Source organism: Danio rerio, chromosome 21, assembly GCF_052040795.2.
Source record: "Danio rerio strain M-AB ecotype USA chromosome 21, GRCz13ab, whole genome shotgun sequence".
Classification (NCBI taxonomy): Eukaryota; Metazoa; Chordata; class Actinopteri; order Cypriniformes; family Danionidae; genus Danio; species Danio rerio.
Window position 1 is genome coordinate 3,891,635 of NC_141041.1, and position 21,390 is coordinate 3,913,024.

Consider the following 21,390-nt stretch of genomic DNA (forward strand, 5'->3'; position numbering starts at 1 on the left):
TTGTTGATGCTGACAGTGTGCTTAATCATGTCAGAACTGTACTATAACATGCTAACAATGCGTTAAGACATGTTAGAAACAGGATCACACTACAAACAGATCAAATCACATCGTAGATCACATTAGAAACATGTTAGCAATATAATAAAACATGCTAATTTTATTATTCAGCCTAGTAGTGTGATTAAAAACATGTTTTAAATAGTGCTAAATTGTATTAGCATTGTGGTATTTAAACCTGATTAACAGTTTGTTAATTAATGCTAACAATGTGCTCAATCATGTCAGAACTTTACTAAACATGCTAGCATTGCCTTAAGACATGTTAGAAACACTAGAAACATGTAAGCTTTGTTATTATTCAGCCTGGTAGTGTGACAAAGACATGTTAGTTTGTTAAAACATATAAGAGTGTTAAATGGTGCTAAATCATACTAACATTGTGGTATTTTAACCTGATTCATGGTTCATGTTAGAATTGCACTAGAACATGCTAGCATTGCATTACGACATGTTAGAAACATTTTACCAGAGTCATAGGTCACACTAGAAACATGTTAGCAGTGTGCTAAAACATGTTAGTTTGTTTAAACATGTTAGCAGGGTGTTAAATAGTGTTAAAATATATTAGCATTGTGGTGCTTAAATATGCAGTTTGTTAATGCTAACAGTGTGCTTAACAATGCTAGTATAGTGCTAAAACACCCTAGCATTCCATTAAAATAAACTACCAGAGGGCTAGATCAAGCGCTGAATACAGTTAGCAGTGTGCTAAAACATGGTAGTTTGTTGAAACATTTTAGCGTAGTGTTAAATGATGCTAGCAACGTATTTGACATTTGATTGACACCACTTCTGTTCTCACCCTTACATCCTCATTACATCATCGCTCCAGCCAATCATTTAAGAGTGGGAGGGGTCGCACTGGTTCCGCTGTGACCTGTGACCACTGGAATGTGTCGGCGGGCCTCAGTTTCCTCTCCGTCAGTCGTGTAGCCACGGGTCAGAGGAGGCTCAGCGGGACGTGCAGATCCGTGTGTCAGCCGCTTTCATCTGTCAGCTCAGACACGCACGCTCACTCGTATTGTTTCACACTGAAAGAAAAAACAATCAGCCCTCATCTAAAATAAACCGCAGATCTCCTCCCTTTATTCTGCTATCATTATTCACCGCATTCCTGCTCGCATGCTTTTGTTTTTTTTTTCTCCTCCTCTGCGTGTTTTAGGCTGTGTTCTGAGCTTACTTTAAAGAATTTGAAATGTTGACGCTTTATGTGCGCTGGAATAATAACTGAGCACTTTAATCATGGCGGAGGAAAACTCGTGCCTCGCTTTCCTCAGTTTGGGCCTTGTGTAAATATTGACATATTTAGGAGCTTTGAAGTCTCCTTGTGTGTTTGGTGTGGTTGTGATTATCATCTGGAGAACATTAGAAACGAGACGGCCAACTAGTGACATCCTGCAGGACTGCAACGGTAGCCACACACACAGACACGCACACACACACACACCCTTACACATTCTCTCTCTCTCTCTCTCTCTCTCAATTCAGTTCAATTCAATTCAATAATTGCTTTATTGGCAGGACAAATGTTTTAAGTTATAAAGTTTACATAAAAAGTAACATACATATATATATAATAAAAAAACTGTAAATAGTAGTAGTAAAAAACAAACGTAAAATAATATATTTATGTATAATAATTAAATAAAATATCAACAATACATCATATTATTCAATATATCACATTAAAATTCAATATATTATATATTATTCACTTTATCACATTATTCATACAAATCAATACAAAATACATCAGAATAAACCACATTTAACTATCAACATTTTAGGATTAAACAAATATAAAAACAATAATAGTCAGTATATTTACAATGATTCATTTATAATCTTCTAGGTGTGTGTGTGCACAGTGCACTATACATTAACAAGACTGTACGAATGAACTGGTTTCCATCATTGAGCAGTAATGCACGTTCTGAGTACTGTCATTAGAGATTTTCCAAACACTCCTGATATTGTTGTTGTGGATGAAGTATTGAAAAACATTCTGATTATGGAAGTAGGCTGCTGTTTTGACTCATACGTGGATCTGTGCTATTCAGAAAAAATGCTGAAATATCAACCATTAGTGAATGCTCTGAAAGTGTGTGGCTACAACACAAAGTTGGTGGTTTTAATTTACGGTAGCGTAGGGCACGTTCATAAACTGTGTGTGAGGGGACTACAAATTGCCGGACTCTGTAAAAAAGGCTCTAAATAAATTGCAAAGTATTGTCCTGTATAGGGGTGTCAATTAATTGTTTCTTCGGTGCACCGCGATGCAGACGCGGACAATAAGGTATCGGTTCAGTAATAATCATAACCGGTTATTATGTACTTACGTCATTTATCTTCTGTGCGCTCTGTCGTGAGGGAGGTGAGCGCGAGTATTTACAACACTCAGCCAACTCAGGGCCGGCCCGTGGCATAGGCAACATAGGCAAATGCTAAGGGCGCTGTATATCCAGGGGGGCGCCAGAAAAGAATGCGGTTCAGTCATATATATATATATATATATATATATATATATATATATATATATATATATATATATATATATATATATATATATATATATTTATTTATTTATTTATTTATAAATATTTATTTATATATATATATATATATATATATATATATATATATATATATATTTATTTATTTATTTATTTATAAATATTTATTTATATATATATATATATATATATATATATATATATATAAATAAATATTTATAAATAAATAAATAAATAAATATATATATATATATATATATATATATATATATATATATATATATATATTTATATTTATTTATTTATATTTATATATATATATATATATATATATATATATATATATATATATATATATATATATATATATATATATATATATATATATATAAATTATATTAAATAACAATTTATGAATAATATATATTAATTTATTATCTATGGGCGGAACCACAGTCTTGGCCACTCGAAGGTTGATTCTGGGCGGCATGTGGCCCGCGGGCCACCAATTGTATACTCCTGGTGTATATGCTTAATGAAAATACACAGCACAGACGCATATATAATATCAAAACAATTGTTTATTTTGGATGCAATAGAGGGAACATAAAAAAAGATGTATTCATCTCTGAAGGGCAAAAAGTCTTGTCGTAGCATTTGAATGCTGCAGCTCTCTGATGAAGTGCTTCCTTTATCCTCACTCTCGTCCGCTGTGGATAAAAGCACCTGCTAAACGAGTAAATGTAATGTAATGTTATTGAATACATGAGAGTTTAAAAGTGTGTGTTTGTAAAAGAGCCCTGAATGTTCTTCGTAAGCGGAGTGTCTGTGTCTCTGCAGAGTCGGTCAGTCTTACAGGTTTGAAAGCACATAAACAATGGCAGCTTTTTTACATTTTGCCTTCAGAATGGGGCTCGTTCATAGCTGAATGTTTCTGCCAGCTCTTTAACGCAGAGTTTTAGTCATCATGAAGTCTTCCTGAGCTTGTTTTCTCTTCAGTTTCTGTTGTTTTCTTGTAATGAAATGAACGCTGGCGACTCTCAGTGTCCGTCTTTGGCTGTGATTTGTGTATGTGGGCGGAGTCATGCCTTAGAAGCCCTCATTACCGTGCCGACGAGGAAAAGTAAACAATTACACTAATCTCCCGCCACATCTGTGTCCAATCACAGGCAGCCAATCGGCATGCAGCGGTTTTGGCTTGAGAGATTCTGACGGGTCACTTACAGAAATCATGAGGACTGTGTGTGTGTGTGTGTGTGTGTGTGTGTGTATGTGTGTGTGTAACTTGTATTATGCATGGTGTTTTATTCCTTTCGACCAAATGTCCCCACTAGAATAGCAATACCAGTACATTTTGACCTTGTGGGGACATTTTTTGGTCTTCATGAAGAAAGTAAATCACTCAGAATGAAGTATTTTGTAAAACTGCAGATCGTGTCTGTGTGAGGACTGGTTTAGGGGGAGATGGAGAGAATATACAGTCTGTACAGTAGAAACATCATTACAGCTGTGAGAAGTCCTCATAAAGATAGCTGTACAAGAGTGTGTGTGTGCTTGTGTGCGTTTTTATGCATGTTTGTGTATGTTTATGTGCTTGTGTGTGCATTTGTGTGTTTGTGTGTGTGTGCTTGTCTGTGCTTGTGCGTTTGTGCTTATTTTTTCGTTTTTGTGTGTTTGTATGCATTTGTGTGTGTGCATTTGTGTGTTTGTGTGCATGTTTGTGTGTGTGTATGTGCGTGTGCATTTGTGTGTATTTGTGTGTGTTGTATGTGTTTGTGTGTGTGTACATTTGTATGTATGTGTGTGTGTTTGCTTGTGTGTGTGCTTGTGCATGTGTATGTGCGCTTGTCTGTGCTTGTGCATATTTTTGTGTTTATATGCATATGCATTTGTGTGTGCTTTTGTATGCGTGTGTGTGCGTTTATTCATGTGTGTGTGTTTGTGTGCATGTACGTGCGTGTGCTTGTGCATATTTGTATGCATTTGTGTGTGTGTGTGTGTGTGTGTGTGTGTGTGTCTGTGTGTGTGTGTCTGTGTCTGTGTGCGCGCATGTTTGTTCATGTGTGCATGTTTGTGTGTGTGTGTGCTTGTCTGTGTGCATGTTTGTGTGTGTTTGTGTGCGTGTGTTGGTTCATGCGTGAGAATTTGTGAGTTTGTGTGTGTGTGTGTGTGTGCTTGTCTGTGCATATTTGAGCTTGTGTGTGTGTGTGTGTGTGTGTGTGTGTGTGTGTGTGTGTGTGTGTGTGTGTGTGTGTGTGTGTGTGTGTGTGTGTGTGTGCGCGTGTATGTGTGCGTTTAAATGATGTGTGTGTGTGTGTGTGCTTGTGCATATTTGTATGCGTCTTCATGGTTGTGTGTGTGTGTGTGTGTGTGTGTGTGCGCGTGCGCTTGTCTGTGTTTGTGCATGTTTGTGTGCGTGTGTGTGTGTTTGTATGTGTGTGTGTGTGTTGGTTCATGCGTGAGTATTTGTGAGATTGTGTTTGTGTGTGAGTGTGTGTTTGTTTGTGTGTGTATGTGTGTGCGCGTGTATACGTGAGTTTAAATGATGTGTGTGTGTGTACTTGTGCATATTTGCATGTGTCTACATGGTTGTGTGTGCATTTGTATGTGTGTGTGTGTGTGTGTGTGTGTGTGTGTGTGTGTGTGTGTGTGTGTGTGTGTGTGTGTGTGTGTGTGTGTGTGTGTGTGTGTGTGTGTACGTGTGTGAGAGCGGTAATTCATGTTATTAATGATCACGATATAATGTACATACATTATTTACGAGATGTAATAATTAAAAATGGCAGCGCAGTGGTTAGCACTATCACCTCACAGCAGTAGATCGCTGGTTCGAGTTACGCCTGGGTCAGTTGGCATTTCTGTGTGGAGTTTGCATGTTCTCCCTGTGTTGGTGTGTGTTTCCTCCAGGTGCTCCGGTTTTCCCACAGTCCAAACACTTGGACACAGGGGATTTGAAGAAACTAAGTCAGCCGTAGTGAATGAGTGTGTATAGGGGTTTCCCAGTACTGGGTTGCGACTGGAAGGAAAACGCATGCTGGATAAGTTGATAACCACTGAGCCACCGTGGCAGTTACTATTCGTGTGTTTCTCATGTGTGTGTTTTCGTTCTGTGTCTGCAGGTTTTTCCTCCTATGCCTAATGAAGCTGAAATCGCACACACTAAAAAGCTGTTTCGCCGCCGCAGGAACGACCGCCGGTGAGTCTCAAACCTCCCATCACCTCGAAATCTTCCACATATTTAAGAGTTATTGAAGTTAAATATTGAAGTTAAAATTTGGCAAATACGTCACATTAATACCTCTGGTATAAAAACACACAGCTCTTGTGTGTGTGCGTGCGCGTGTGTGTGTGTGTGTGTGTGTGTGTGTGTGTGTGTGTGTGTGTGCGTGTGCGTGTGCGTGCGTGCGTGCGTGTATGCGTGCGTGCGTGCGTGCGTGCGTGTGTGCGTGCGTGCGTGTGTGTGTGCGTGTGCGCTTATACTGTTTTTGCATCTTTTCTATGACCAATGTCCCCACAAGTATAGTGATACCAGTAAATTTCTACCTTGTGGGGACATTTGTTTTGGTCTCCATGAGTAAAACAGCTCCTAAATCAGACAGAATGAAGTATTTTGCAAATGTAAAACTGCAGATCGTGTCTGTAAGAGGACTGGTTTAGGGGGAGATGGAGAGAATATACAGTCTTTACAGTAGAAACCTCATTACAGCTATGAGAAGTCCTTATAAAGATGTGAGTGAGTGAGTGAGTGAGTGAGTGAGTGAGTGAGTGAGTGAGTGAGTGAGCGAGCGAGCGAGCGAACCTGAAAGCGCCTGCAGGATTTTATTCGAAGGTTTGCACAAATCCAGCACCGCCCCGCCCCCTTCTCCCAATCATATCAAGAAACACTGATGCTTACTGTCAAAGGCAGCATTAAGGATAATCGTTATGACATTCATCTATTCATTTCCTTTTTAAAATTAATATATTTTCTTTGAAATCTAAATGTAATAAAATCACATCAGCACAAAGGAAAAAAAAAACATGCTCAAGACGCAATCTTTAAACTTATGACACTTTAAAAAAATGCTTGTATATGACAGAAGATTGTAATACAGCACAATTAGTGAAGCATTAATTAAATCCTTACTTTCCACTGACCGAAAATCATCCACCTGCACAGTTGAGTCGTGGACGGCAGGCCCGGATTGGCTAATCGGGAGAACCGGGAGAATTCCCGGTGGGCCAGTCCGTTTTTTCGGTGTCCCTTGCTGCTTGCACTTTCAGCAGTTGCACTTTTTTCATTTATTTGTATATTTGACCATTGCTTCACTCTTTTTATTCATTATTTTGCTGCAGCGCCGCTCTTTTTATTTATTTTCTCGCAGCCCCGTGAGCAAAATGCAGCCCGCAGGTTAATAATGATCATCATTAACCCTGCGGGCTGAACCACATTCCACCCCAAACAGCGGCACCTTAATGAATATTAATTAATGTTAATGAATATTATACCTTCTCAATGAAAATCAGATGATTCACTACATTAATAAATCTGACGTAACTTGATCAGAAATCTAAAAAGGCGGGAAAAAGAGTAGACATCAATAGCAGCAGATAACTACAATCCTTAACAGTGCCATCAAGGTCTAGTGGTTAGCACGTTACATTGCGACACGGCCGATCCGAGTTCGAACCTCACCAGAGTATAATTGTTAGGTCCCATGTGGGACCTGTTTGTATATGAATTTTGTGATTTGCAGAGCCTGCATGATGATTGCAGATTGGTGGGTGGGTCATCCCACCTGAGACCCATTGTGTGGTGTTTATAAGGAGTCCGGCATTCTGTATGGGACGGAGCTCGATTAGCCGGCCGTCTCTGCTTGGCGTTTTTGATTTATCTTAGTTAGTGTTTGGATCATGAGCTCAGAACACTTCCATACACATGCTTTTCACTACTGACTTTCACTTATACTGACTTTGATTGCTTTAAATACTTTTGTTAATTATGTTTTGTTAATAAATCATTTTTCTTTTCAATTTACCTGGTCCGTATTGTCTCTCTAATGTTGCAACATTGAGCTGGTTGCAACAGTAATACTGTGAAAATTCTGTTTGGGTTACTTATGTAGGGGTACATATGTTTTTTGTGTGTGTGTGTGACGACCGTTACAAAGGACTGGATATCTATAAAGCATTAATGTTCTCATGTTTATGAAGTTCTAAAGCAGCTGTGTCCTTGAAAAAGACATGTTAGTGTCATTTGAAACTGAATTGTAAATGACGTTATTTTAATATAGTCAGTCGTCGACTGAAGTGAGCCGGTCTTAGGCTTGAAACTCCAGAGCTAAAAAGGAGTCCCACTCCGGCCGTGGTGGACGGGCTCAAACAAAAGTATATTTTTCTTTGAAAAAATATCTTTTTAAAACGAATTACATATGTAGTTGTCTCTTTCATTCATTCGTTTTCTTTTCGGCTTAGTCTAGACAATTTAGCCTGCCCAATTCACCTGTACCGCATGTCTTTGGACTGTGGGGGAAACCGGAGCACCCGAAGGAAACCCACACGAACGCAGGGAGAACATGCAAACTCCACACAGAAACGCCAACTGAGCTGAGGCTCGAACCAGTGACCCAGTGATCTTCTTGCTGTGAGGCGACAGCACTACCTACTGCGCCACTGCCTCGCCAGTTTTTCTCTTTATTTAAATAGTTTTCTTGGTCAGTTGTCTTCTACGCACAATAGAAGAACGAATAACATTTGAGGTGAAGTGCTTCAAAACAAATCCGCTAACAGTACCGAATCACGAACTGGATTGTCAAATAAAGTAATAATCTAGCCTAAATAAAATGAAAGTGAAATATAAGAGAAGCCTGTATTAAATAGTTTTCCATGTTGCGCCGGTCAATTACAATTTAATTCATTCAATCAAGTGTTTTGAATAAGCAGGACAGGCGTTTACAAAGCATTCGCAACAGCACTGAACACGTTCCCTCATTACTTCGGTGGAACAAATTCGGTTGGAAGTAAGGGTGAAAAAACTCAAACTCATTGTGAGAATGCAGATCTCTGCTTATTTATGCCAGTCTGGTTTAAAACACCTTGAATGGTAGCCGTTCCATGCAAGGAGGCTGGATCTGATCTGTCTGATGAAAGAGACAGTTAACCGGCTTAAGCCTGGTTTACACTTCTGCGTCAGGTGACCGGCGTAACCCACGGCGCATGCAGCGTGCGTAGCTGTGCATTTATACTTCTGCGCGCTGTCTCTGTTGGTCTCCATTAACACTTCCTAAACGCTAGTTGGCAGTGAGGTGTAAATGTTCCTCTGTGTCGAGTTTCTTCGCTGCTGTTTTGCTTTTCCTGAACACTTCCGGGATGTACAAGTGGCTCAAACTCGCTCATAATGAGGCAGGAACCGGCAGACGTGCAACAACTTTAACTATGAGGTAAACACAAAACAAAACTTTCCATCCGGAGCTCCTTCACGGGACTCCACACTTGTAAACAATCGCTCCATCGGGCTCACGCGGCTCTCGGTCCCGCCCAGACTCGTCAGCAATACCAAGCCGACCAATCACAGAGCTTGCGCTACGCGTCGTTGCGACGTGTAGTTACATTTTTTGAGAGGTGCACGTCAGCGCCGTAACATACGCCGGCGTTTGACGCAGAACTATAAATCAGCCTTTAGGTGCTAATGATACTGCAGTCTCCACCCCCTGCCAGAGATCAGTATTTGTATCATCAGTTTTAGGCCTTTTGGCAAATTTCTCAATTAGATGTATCTGTTTTAAAGAGTATTTACTCATTTTTAACCTTGTTTTAAACAATAGCTATCTAAATTGTAATTTTTAGGTGGGCAAAACCGCCAGCAAAACTAAAGCCAACTGATTTCTTTACCCAACTCCAACCATGCAAGTACATACACACTTTACAACACACAAACACACACCTTTATTTATTCTCATTCTTTCTTGCTTTGTCAATATATCGTAGTGTATACTGTTTAATAACCCATTTAAATTATGTAATAAATAAATTAAAAGAGTGGCATTAATTCCCGCCCTCTCATGGTGCGCACAGCCGTACGGCTGCAGGCGCCACTGCTCTTAAGATGCGTGTGTTGTGTTTCTGCATCTGTCACAAGTCACAATCTTCACTTGAAATCTGCAATGTGTCTTCTGCCTCGTCTCTTTCTTTTGCGCGATTTGACTTTGACCTCATCTGAAAAGTTCTCTGTTGTAATTTGCTGTTGCTAAGAAACCGCGGGAAAAAAAAAAAAGGAAAGAAAGCAAATATTTTGGTCCAGAAGCGGAGGGCGAGAGAGAAAGCGAAGCCGTCTGTTGTTCAGGCTTTGTTTGTGTGAAGAAAAGCGGTGTCTGATGTCCTTGTGTGAGTCCGGCTGGACGCTTCTCATGTCTGCTTTTTTTTATCGAAAACTTTTATTCAGGACCGAGCTCTTGCTTTGACTGGACGCGTGGAACAGAATAGACGGTTTATGTGTGAATAATGGCCCACAATGCACTGCTGCCTGTCCGTTAGTGGCCTTCTGCTGCCTTTGAGTCAGGAGAGTCACAGATTAAACCGTCAACTAAATCTGAGTCCAGAAGAAATACAATTATGTACTTCAGAAAAATGCTTGGATAACAAAAAAAACTTACACCAAAAAAGCTTGGTGTATATATTATATTTTTTAATTTATAAAAAAAACTTTCTTTTCCTAATAAATACAGTGGGGGGAGTATTCAACACTTCATGTTTTTTTTCCTAGGAATAATTTTTCTAAAGGAGCTGTTGACGTGGAATTGAACCAGATTTTGGAAAACCCCAAACAATACAAACATAAAAAATATATATATAAATAAAAATATATAAAATAAAAAAATCTGAAAATATTGTGTTTAATAACAATGAAATGACAGAAGGAGAAAGAACTCAATGTAATTAATTCTTTATATAAAAGCCTTTTTTTTTGTGCTGCAGCTTTAAGACACCTCTCATATGGAGAATGAAGTCACCTGCATTGCTCAGGTGTGAGTGTCAAATTGTTGATGCTTCTGTGGGTCTCAAATCTGAGCTTTATTCTGTATTTTCTATTGGATTGGGGTCGGGTGATTGGCTGGGCCATTCTACAGCTTGATTTTCATTGGAGAGTCTCCTTGTCTGTGTTTTGGATCATTGTCTTGCTGAAATGTTCACCCTGGTTTCATCTTCATCCTCCTGCTCATGTAGCAGCTGATATTCATTTACACTGAGGAACGGCAGAGGGTTACTAAAGAACTGCTGAGAGATTTCAGCTGCTGTCTGGGCTTTCGCTGCTGAACTACACCTCCCTTTCTTCATGTGTTCAATACTTTTCCCTGCGTCATTTCGTTTTATTACACAGAACTTCATGTGTAAACTAATTAGATTAGTCTTCCTTGCATTTATGGATTTCTTTGATTGCTATCAACTTCTGGGGAAAATTGAGTCAATGACACCTTCAGAAATACGTTTTCCGACAAAAATGGTGACATGTTCAATACTGATTTTCCCCGCTGTACATCAAAAAAAGAAAAGGACTAAATGATGCAACAAAAAAAGTCAGATTTTTCAGTTTTCAATTAAATTTTGGCTCCAATTTGAGCTATTTTGTTTTGTCATTTTGTACTGTACAATAACTTGCCTCATTAACCTAGTTAAGTCTTTAAATGTCACTTTAAGCTGAAAACTTCAGATAATCAAGTAAAAATGGGCTTACAAGGGCTAATAATTTTGTCCCTAAAATTGTGTTTAAAAAAATAAAATCTGTTTTTATCCAGCCGAATTAAAATAAGACTTTCTCCAGAAGAAAAAAATTATCAGACATACTTTCAAAATTTCCTTGCTCTGTTAAACATCATTTGGGAAATATAAAATTTTGTTTTTAAAATTCAAAGAAGGGCTTATAATTCTGACTTCAGCTGCGTATATTATATACACTGTAAATAAATATAATTAAATACAATTTATAATAATAATAAAATAAAAGTATTTAAGACAATAAAAATAATAAATAGAAATAAGTAATTAATAATTATATTAATTATAAATAATAATATAATAATTAATTATAAATAATAATATAATTATAAATAATTATAACCAAACAGGGCAAGGCAGTGGTGCAGTAGGTAGTGCTGTCGCCTCACAGCAAGAAGGTTGCTGGGTCGCTGGTTCGAACCTCGGCTCAGTTGGCGTTTCTGTGTGGAGTTTGCATGTTCTCCCTGCCTTCGCGTGGGTTTCCTCCGGGTGCTCCGGTTTCCCCCACAGTCCAAAGACATGCGGTACAGGTGAATTGGGTTGGCTAAATTGTCCGTAGTGTATGAGTGTGTGTGTGTGGATGTTTCCCAGAGATGGGTTGCGGCTGGAAGGGCATCCGCTGCGCAAAAACTTGCTGGATGAGTTGGCGGTTTATTCCGCAGTGGCGACCCTGGATTAATAAAGGGACTGAGCCGACAAGAGAATGAATGAATGTATAACCAAACAGCGTACTGTAAGAAGTGCTCTTGCTTTAGGTTTGTCTAGAGTTGTCTTGAGTTTGTGGCAATCTCTCTCTATCTCTCTCTCTCTCTTTCTCTGTCAGGGTGTTGTTCTGCTGTTTGTGGTTCTCCACATTGCTCTGCCAGAGTCTCTGTGTTCGTGGTGTTTGTTGGCATCATTTCTTGCCTCTTCTTTCTCGCGCTCGACGTTAGTTTGCTGTATTTTGCTGACAGAATCTCACAGGAAGGCAGCAGTTTCACTTTATTATTAGCCAATAACTGAGGGAAGGTTACTCTGATCAAGTGTGTGTGTGTGTCTGTTTGCATGTTTATCCTCTATATCCACACTTGCTCAAAGAGCTTGGGGAATTATTTTGGGGGAAGAAAGTACAGCTTATGGGGACGGTTGAGCATTCATGATTCAACCAACCATCATTGGTTTAACATGTTGATTTTTTATGGGATAATGTTGTTCCTTTTTTCATTTTATTTTATACCTATTACTTGTGCCTTAAATTTTTATTTAAATATACACACTACCTGTCAAACGTCTTGTGGTGGATCTCAGTTGTAAGAGCAACACATGATAACTTAACTTCTAATTGATCATTTGGAAAAGTGGCAGATTTTTCTGCTGAATCATCTGTTGATCTGCATCCCAATCATCACAAATATTGCAGAAGACCTACTGGAACCCACTTGGAGCCTAGATTCTCAGAGAAATCAGTCAAGATTGGTGAAGGAAACATCATGGTTTGGGGTTACATTCAGTATGGGGGCGTGCGAGAGATCTGCAGAGTGGATGATCAACATCAACAGCCTGAGGTATCAAGACATTTGTGCTGCCCATTACATTACAAACCACAGGAGAGGGAAAATTCTCCAGCAGGATAGCGCTCCTTATCGTACTTCAGCCTCCACATCAAAGCTGCTCTAGGATTGGCCAGCCCAGTCACCAGACATGAACATTATTGTGCGTATCTGAGGTAAGATGAAGGAGGAGGCATTGAAGATGAACCCAAAGACTCTTTATGAGCTCTGGGAGTCCTGCAGGAACACTTTCTTTGCCATTCCAGATGACTTTATTAATCAGTGATGTGAGTCAGTGCAGAGATGTATGATGCAGTCCTCCAAGCTCATGATGGAGTCAGACACAATATTCATTCTGTCTCCACTGCAGCAGGACTTTATATTCTATACTGGACATTATTTCTGTTCAGTTACAAGACTTTAGTCTAAGCAAAGTCAGACTGTCGTAATTAAAGAATTGATATTCAAGGCATGATCATCTTTTATTGTGGTCAAATAAGCGTCATCTAGAGGTCTTTGCTTTTCACATAAGCCACTTCTGATACTAAATGATCAACTAGAAGTCAACTTATTATTTATTGTTCCTAAAACTTGGATAGCCAACAAGACTTTGGTCAGGTATTGTTAAAAAAACAAAACCAAAAAAAAATAATAATAATATAAAAAATAAAAATAATAAATAATCTATAATATATTATTATTATTTTTTTTTACAATACCTGACCAAAGTCATACATACACACACACACATATATTTTAATATTAAACCGTTTCATAAATATTACTCATTTACTATTTTTTTTAAAGTTGCAATTCTTTTAAAAAGTTTATAAGTAATTTAATTCTGTTTTTTGACATTTTTTTCTATTTTAATTAGGTACAAATTATACCGTAACTGCCCCAATCATTTACTACTGGTTTTTAATTATTATTAATATTAGTGTTAGTCTTATTATAGAATTTTCATTAGTGATTTCCTTTGCATTAGATCCTAAACACACTATAACTCTATCAATCATTTAATCCTATATTTTGTACTTTTTATTTATTTTATCACAGCTTTTTATTTTATTCTATTTTATTTTTATCCTCTCAGTGTTGAGCTTTGTCTCAAATCTCTTTTCCCCCGTCTCGAGCTCATTGTTCATTGGTCATCATTTCCTGTCGTAATAATTTATTTTAATTTAAGATTTAAATTTCATTTTATTGAATCTGCTCATTTTGTTCCTGTCTCATCCTCATTGTTCATTGGTCAACATCTCCAGTCGTAGCCAATCAGAAGTTCCTCAGGACCAGCTGACTGTGGTGTTGTCGCCCGAAGGGAAGCGTCGGGTCTCCAGGTCAGTGTCTCAAACGAGTCCTGTGATCTGTCTGCTCACGGGACGATGACGGTCAGCTTGTGGGACGGGTTTCAGACTAACCCTCTTCTTGTCTTCTGGACTCTGAACCTCCTGTTTGCTTTCTTCTGCACCTGCAGATGTAATCCTGATGGCTGGACACTTCCTTCTTACTGTTATTAAAATTTATTCTGGGCAAAGATTAATCAGGATTAATCACATACAAAATAAATGGTTTACTAACGTAATATTTGTTTGTAACAAAACAAAAGCATAGACATGCAATTTTAAATATATTTAGTTTTTAATTTGTGTATTATATATTTATTTTATCCATTCATATATACACAGTTGAAGTCAGAATTATTCGCCCCCCTTTAAATTTAATTTTTTTTTTAAATATTTCTCAAATGATGTTTAACAGAGCAAGGAAATGTTCACAGTATGTCTGATAATATTTTTTCTTCTGGAGAAAGTCTTATTTGTTTTATTTTGGCTTGAATAAAAGCATTTTTTTTAAAAACCATTTTAAGGTCAATAATTATTAGCCTCTTTAAGCTACATATTTTTTTCGATAGTCTACAGAACAAACCATCGTTATACAATAACTTGCCTAATTACCCTAACCTGCCTAATTAACCTAATTAACCTAGTTAAGCCTTTAAATGTCACTTTAAGCTGTATAGAAGTGTCTTGAAGAATATCTAGTCACATATTATTTACTGTCATCATGGCAAAGATAAAATAAATCAGTTATTAGAGATGAGATATTAAAACTATAATGATTAGAAATGTGCTGAAAAATATCTTCTCTCTGTTAAACAGAAATTGGGGGAAAAATGAACAGCGAGGCTAATAATTCAGGGGGGCTAATAATTCTGACTTCAACTGTATATGGAAATTAGCAATTTTGGCAATGTCTGTGGATTTTGTGTCTAAAGTTTTGGAAATTGACACCAGGTTCTGAAATTTGTGGCAAAACGATTAAAAAAAATAAATAAATTATTTTATTTTATTTTTTTAATAAAAGATTTGTTTACTTGTTTACTAAACATGTAAGCTAAAATAGAAATAAATATTTCGATACCAAGGAAATTTTCTCTTTATTAAGTTTTATATGATGTATGTTAAAACAAAAATACATCAATCAATAAATAATAAATAATAAACTACAAATAAATGGCTGCATTTACACTGCAGATCTTAATCGTCAATTTAGATTTTGTGATTGTATATGATTTTTTTTTTTTTTTTTGATGGCCGGCTTACATCATCTTTTAAACGTGAATTTATCCGATTGTCTGCATTTACACTGCACATGGCAAAGAAAAAAAAAAGAAAAGAAAAAAAGAGCGGGCGCTGACTGACAGCTGATAATAAGAGCGCCAATTTCTCAACTGCTGTATTTAATTTGCTCACAGGATTTAATTTTTAAAATTCTTTTTGAAAAGTTGTTTTACATTAAAATATGACAGAAAAGTTGTCATTTGACCATTTTCTTTTAATTGAGATTTTTCTCAAACCAGCAGGCATCTTAATGTAATGTCCATGGCGTGATTTATGCACTTGATGTATGCAACAGTTTTAGTTTAGCTTATATTGTTTACATGGCAGATGTTGCTCTCTCTCTCTCTCTCTCTCTCTCTCTCTCTCTCTCTCTCTCTCTCTCTCTCTCTCTCTCTCTCTCTCTCTCTCTCTCTCTCTCTCTCTCTCTCTCTCTCTCTCTCTCTCTCTCTCTCTCTCTCTCTCTCTCTCTCTCTCTCTCTCTCTCTCTCTCTCTCTCTCTCTCTCTCGTTAACATGTTTAAATACTTGTGCTACCTGACAAAATAAAAGCTTGGGTGTATGAGTCTGTGGACTTTGCTGAAGTCTGTTCTAAAAGAAAGCATCAGTGTTGACATCGTTCGCTATATTGCAAGTGATGCACGACTTGCATTGACAGGTGAAGTTCCGATCTACCTGCTTACACTGCAGACACGAGGAAACAGATCCGTTTCATACAGGATAAATTTCATCATATGAACAAGGCCTGAATCTGAGTAAATCGGAATCTATGTGATTTTTCCCTGCTTACATGTACACGGGCCACATCCCATCTGTGCCACATGGGAGGGAAAAAAATTGGTCAATTGAACCAAGCGGTGTGAATGCAGCCAAGTAGCTTGTAATTTGTTGCACCATTTAGTAGATTAATGTTGATCTACGCTTGTTTTTTTTTTTTGTGTGTGCGTGGGTGTGTGTGTGTGTGTGTGTTTATAACTTCTCTGAGCAAAATGCCATTGCTAAATCTTCAATCAGTGGGTTGTTTTGACGTTAAGAGTAAAAAAAAAAGTGTATTTTCAGAGAGGGCAGACACGATGTTGCAGAATAATAATTTAATAAACCCCGTTTTGAATTCAAAAATTACATCTGACATTCAAGACATTTTCTGGCCGTTGTGTCCTCGACCGTCCTGCCATTCTGCTATTCTTTGCATTGATTCTCTTCAGAAACTCGTTCAAGGCCTTCATCAGAATCTTCACCAAACTCAACTTTCCTTCAGAGCTTTTCTTTTCAGCTCGCTCTTTTCTTCTGTTCTGTTCTGAGATTTGCACTTTAGCAAAGTTAAGATGTACTTTCTAAACTTTTTAAAGGAGTTTGTAAAGTGTTCACCTTGACCAAACCAATTAACTTGATGAAACTGCGTCTTATGTTGGCTAAAGCCTGGTTTATACTTCTGCGTCAGGTGACCGGCGTAACCCACAGCGCATGCAACGTGCGTGGCTGTGCATTTATACTTCTGCGCGCTGTCTCTGTTGGTCTGCATTAACACTTCCTAAACGCTAGTTGGCAGTGAGGTGTAAATGTTCCTCTGTGTCGAGTTTCTTCGCTGCTGTTTTGCTTTTCCTGATCACTTCCTGAATGTACAAGTGGCTCAAACTCGCTTATTTTGAGGCAGGAACCGGCGGACGTGCAGCAACTTTAACTATGAGGTAAACACAAAACAAAACTTTCCATCCGGAGCTCCTTCACGGTACTCCACACTTGTAAACAATCGCTCCATTGGCTCACACCATTCGTGCGCTTCTCGGTCCCGCCCAGACTCGTCAGTGCTACCAAGCCGACCAATCACAGAGATTGCGCTATGCGTTGTTGCGACGTGTAGTTACATTTTTTGAGAGGTGCACGTCAGCGACGCCGACGGCCACGGCGAAGGGCTATGCGTCAGCGCCGTAACATACGGCGGCGTTTGACGCAGAACTATAAATCAGCCTTTAGCTGCATACTTTATCAGTGAAGTTATTCTATTTATATTTTTTGTTTGTATTTGTTTTTTTTGGCGTTAATTTCAGCATACAGCATATGATGATTATTACTGATGATGCATACTACTGATTATTAATAGCAACCTGTACATATATTCATATATTGTTACATATACACTTGTAATCATGCTTATTTATCTGCACACTGCTGATTATTAATAGCAACCTGCACATATATTCATATATTGTAAATCTGTTAATAGCTAATCCAACCTGTATATAATGTTCATAGTACATCCATCTGTAAATATTACCATAGTTTTTCTATAACTGCACTTTATAACTTATGCCTGTATCCTGCACTTGCTGCTATTGCACTGCTGGTTAGACCTAAACTGCATTTCGTTGCATTGTACTTGTACATGTGTAATGACAATAAAGTTGAATCTAATCTGATCTAATCTAATATCACCCTCATGCAGAATAATAGAGCTCATGCAGTTTGTGTTAAGAAAAATAAATGATATACAGTTGAAGTCAGATTTATTAGCGCCCCTGTTTATTTTTTTTCCCCAATTTCTGTTTAATGGAGGGAAGATTGTTTCAGCACATTTCTAAGCATAATAGTTTTAAAAAAAACTATTTCTAATAACTGATTTATTTTATCTTTGTCATGATGACAGTAAATAATATTTACTTTATATTTTTCAACACACTTCTATACAGCTTAAAGTGATATTTAAAGGCTTAACTAGGTTAATTAGGGTAATTAGGCAGGTTAGGGTAATTAGGCAAGTTATTGTATAACGATGGTTTGTTCTGTAGACTATCGAAAAAAAATAGCTTAAAGAGGCAGAGAGGCGCTCAGCCAAAACACGTTACCTGTGAACAAGTAATCGATTCAAAAGACCAAAGTCGGGGAATATGTCGTTAGATAAAGACAACGAGATTAATTAAATGTCAGGTTAGCAAATATAGTGAGATTAGATCCAGCGGGAGATGCTTGATGAGCAGTCCGACCAGCACAGCTCTCATCTGGGTAGAAATGCTGCAGCGCTTGCCTGTGAGTGTGTGTGTGGTCACGTGATGTGCGTTTTCAGCGTTTTGGTGTGGATGGAGAGCGGTTCAGAAACGCTGGGTAAAACGCGAGTGTGGAAGCGGATCATTTACATTCTAAAACGCCGTTTTAAAACTAAAACGCACTAGTGTAAACAGGGCCTTATGCCGAGTTCAGACTGCATGATTTTCAGAGTAGTCGTGTCACAGATGTTTTCACACTGCTTGACTATCTGGGCTGGCGTTTCGTCGCTGCTTTGTTTACACTGCAAGATGGTTCGGCGACAGGGACTTTCACATTGCATGACTTTACTATAGGAAGAATCGCCGACAACTTCGTCCAAACTACGTCTCACAGCCAAAAACACGTCGTATATCTTTTGTTATTAACTACATAATGAGAAAGAAGCCTTTAATGGGGTAGAACATGTACATGTTTGCTCACCTGAGTTTAAAGGGAATTGGCAATTTCTCCTCAACGTTGATAATAAACTAATTTCTTTCTGTATGAAACGTCAAACAGACACGGTTGCTCCTGAGTCCTGTCAAACCTCCACCAGTTTTCCTCCCTTTCGTGGGTCCAAATAAACCTAAAACGAGTGCTTTTAACTTCTCCCCCAGCCTCCCGCTGGCCTGCAGCAGGTATACACACACACGCACACACAAGTGAAAGCTGCTCTCTCATTGGCTGTAGGCGATCGCTGATGTTATTTTCAGTCAAACTCAATTCACACGGCATGATTTGAATCGGCGACAGCTCCAGATATTCAGCATGCCAAATATCTCACAGGCATCAGCGACTCATCGGCGATTCTCTCAGATCGCGTCTTTGAAGGTTCATACTGTGTGATTGTCACTCACGTGCACGAGCAACGATTTGCCTGTGATTTCAGGCATTTGTCGGCGATTTCTCAAAACATGTCGGCGAGCCAAAATCGGGGCTAAAATCACGCAGTCTGAACTAGGCATAAGAAACACGCAGTGAGCACTTGAGAGCTGAAGATGTCCACCAGTGGTCATTAACACACTTCACCTCTGAAGGGTTGTAAAGTGTGGCATTCAGTGCTGTGTAAAACACTCTGACAGCTCCAGGTTTATTTCGGGCCAGTGTGCTGAATGACAGACGGAGATGAAGATGTGGAGCTCATGACCTTCTCATTCTTCAGGCTTTACGTGTGTTAAACCTCCACACAGTTTCCCGTCTTCATTCCTGCAGCAACCGTAATTCTAAAATATAGATGTTTACGAGAGTGATCATGTGTTTAAAGCTGCTGAAAGGCTCACGCTCACTAAGAAAGCGTCTAAAAATACAGCAATATTGTGAAATATATCTGCAATTTAAAATACCTATTTTCATGTACATTTTTAGGAGAATGATATTCATTTATGTGATGCAAAACTTAATTTCCAGCATCCAGTTACTCAGTTTACAGTTAATATCACTACAATATTATGAACTAAAGGTTCCGCTGTAAATGCTGCTGTCCGAATGTAAACATCTTAATCAAACCATTGCCGTCTGTATTTGTGTTGCCTTTGAAAATCAGCGCGTGTTCGTACTGAAACTCCCCTTTTCATGCAAACCCTTCCCTCTTTTGCCACTGGACACTCCCACCTAAACAAAGCTGAACTCAGCCACTTTCCTGACTTCAAACTAGAGGTGTGAAAACACCCAGCTGAGATGGGGGGGTGGGGTTGAGACCCTTTAATGATGCATGCCAACAGACTGATGTTATTGCATGCAGACACACACACACACACCGCACGTGTACAGTATGTATATGTACTCACGTAATGTACACACTGTAAAGCTCATAATCCAGTGCTAGTTGGATCATCCATCAGTCTGGTGCAAACATGTTTAACAGTTGACTCACATCTGCAGGAAATCGTTACACACACACATTAACACATCGTGATTGGCTAGTTATCATTGGTCCATCATCGCTGTTAACACCAGAAACAATTCTGTGTAGGCATCCACATGTTTTAATCATGGAAATATTCAGTCATCTGCCGCTTTAAATGCTCATGTCACATGGATTTATTTTACTGAAGTGAGTAAAGCTGTCTTGTTATAGTTCTGTTCATCATTCTTAATTTAGGAAATGGGGCATATAATATTAAGTTGTTCATTGTGTGTTTATCGACTTGCATCCAGGATCAATCTGAATTAATTCTTTTACTCATTTATTCATGCATTACTTATACTGTATTTTCATGTCTTTGTCTTCTTTTAGTTTTTATTTATGCATTTGTATGTATTTGATTTATGATTTAAATTTTTCGTTTGATTAATTCATTCATGCATGCATATGTGTATTTATTTTTGGATATTATGCTTTGTTTGTTTCAATCTTTGTATTATTTCTTATTTATTTATTTTTTATATGTTTTACTTTTTTGTTGATTGTTCTTTTTTGTATTGCATTTATGCATGCGTTTGTATGTTATTGAGAATTAATTTCTTTGCTTTATTAATTATATTACTGCATTTTTAATGCCTTTATTTACTTCAATGTTTACATTCACTTATATATTTAGGTATTTTTGTAATTCTCTACTTTTATTTTTTGGTTTATTTTTGTGCATTTATTTCGTATTCATTGTATTTATTTATTTATTTATTTAATTTCTTAGAACATTCATAAAATTAATTGTAGGCATTAGTCATATAATAATTAATTAATTAGTTTATCAGTTTGTGTTGTGTTTTATATTATTTTGTTCTATTTTATTATTTTCTTTTTTATTCTATTCTATTCAATTTTGTTTTATAAACTTTATTTTATTTTGTTCTGTTTTATTCTTTTTTTATTCTGTTCTGTTTTATTTATTTTATTTTGTTCTGTTTTATTCTATTCTATTTTTTGTTTTATTCTATTCTGTTTTATTTT

The 21,390-nt window shown here is 37.7% G+C and overlaps 1 protein-coding gene across 12 annotated transcripts in view; it reads left to right on the top strand.

Moving 5' to 3' along the window:
- Positions 1-21,390, top strand: part of ctif (CBP80/20-dependent translation initiation factor) — a 129,957-nt gene that overhangs the window by 63,081 nt on the left and 45,486 nt on the right. For 7 of the 12 annotated variants that reach the window (XR_015519782.1, XR_015519781.1, XR_015519785.1 and 4 more), the window contains exon 8: positions 5,696-5,772. Coding sequence is in view for 4 of the 12 variants with exons in the window: in XM_087300495.1 (XP_087156621.1) it covers positions 5,696-5,772 (77 nt within the window). In the remaining 8 variants the exon portion in view is untranslated. Of the gene's footprint in view, positions 1-5,695; positions 5,773-14,121; positions 14,197-21,390 lie in introns of all 12 variants that reach the window. The other 5 variants (XR_015519780.1, XR_015519779.1, XR_015519783.1 and 2 more) reach the window with 1 other exon arrangement.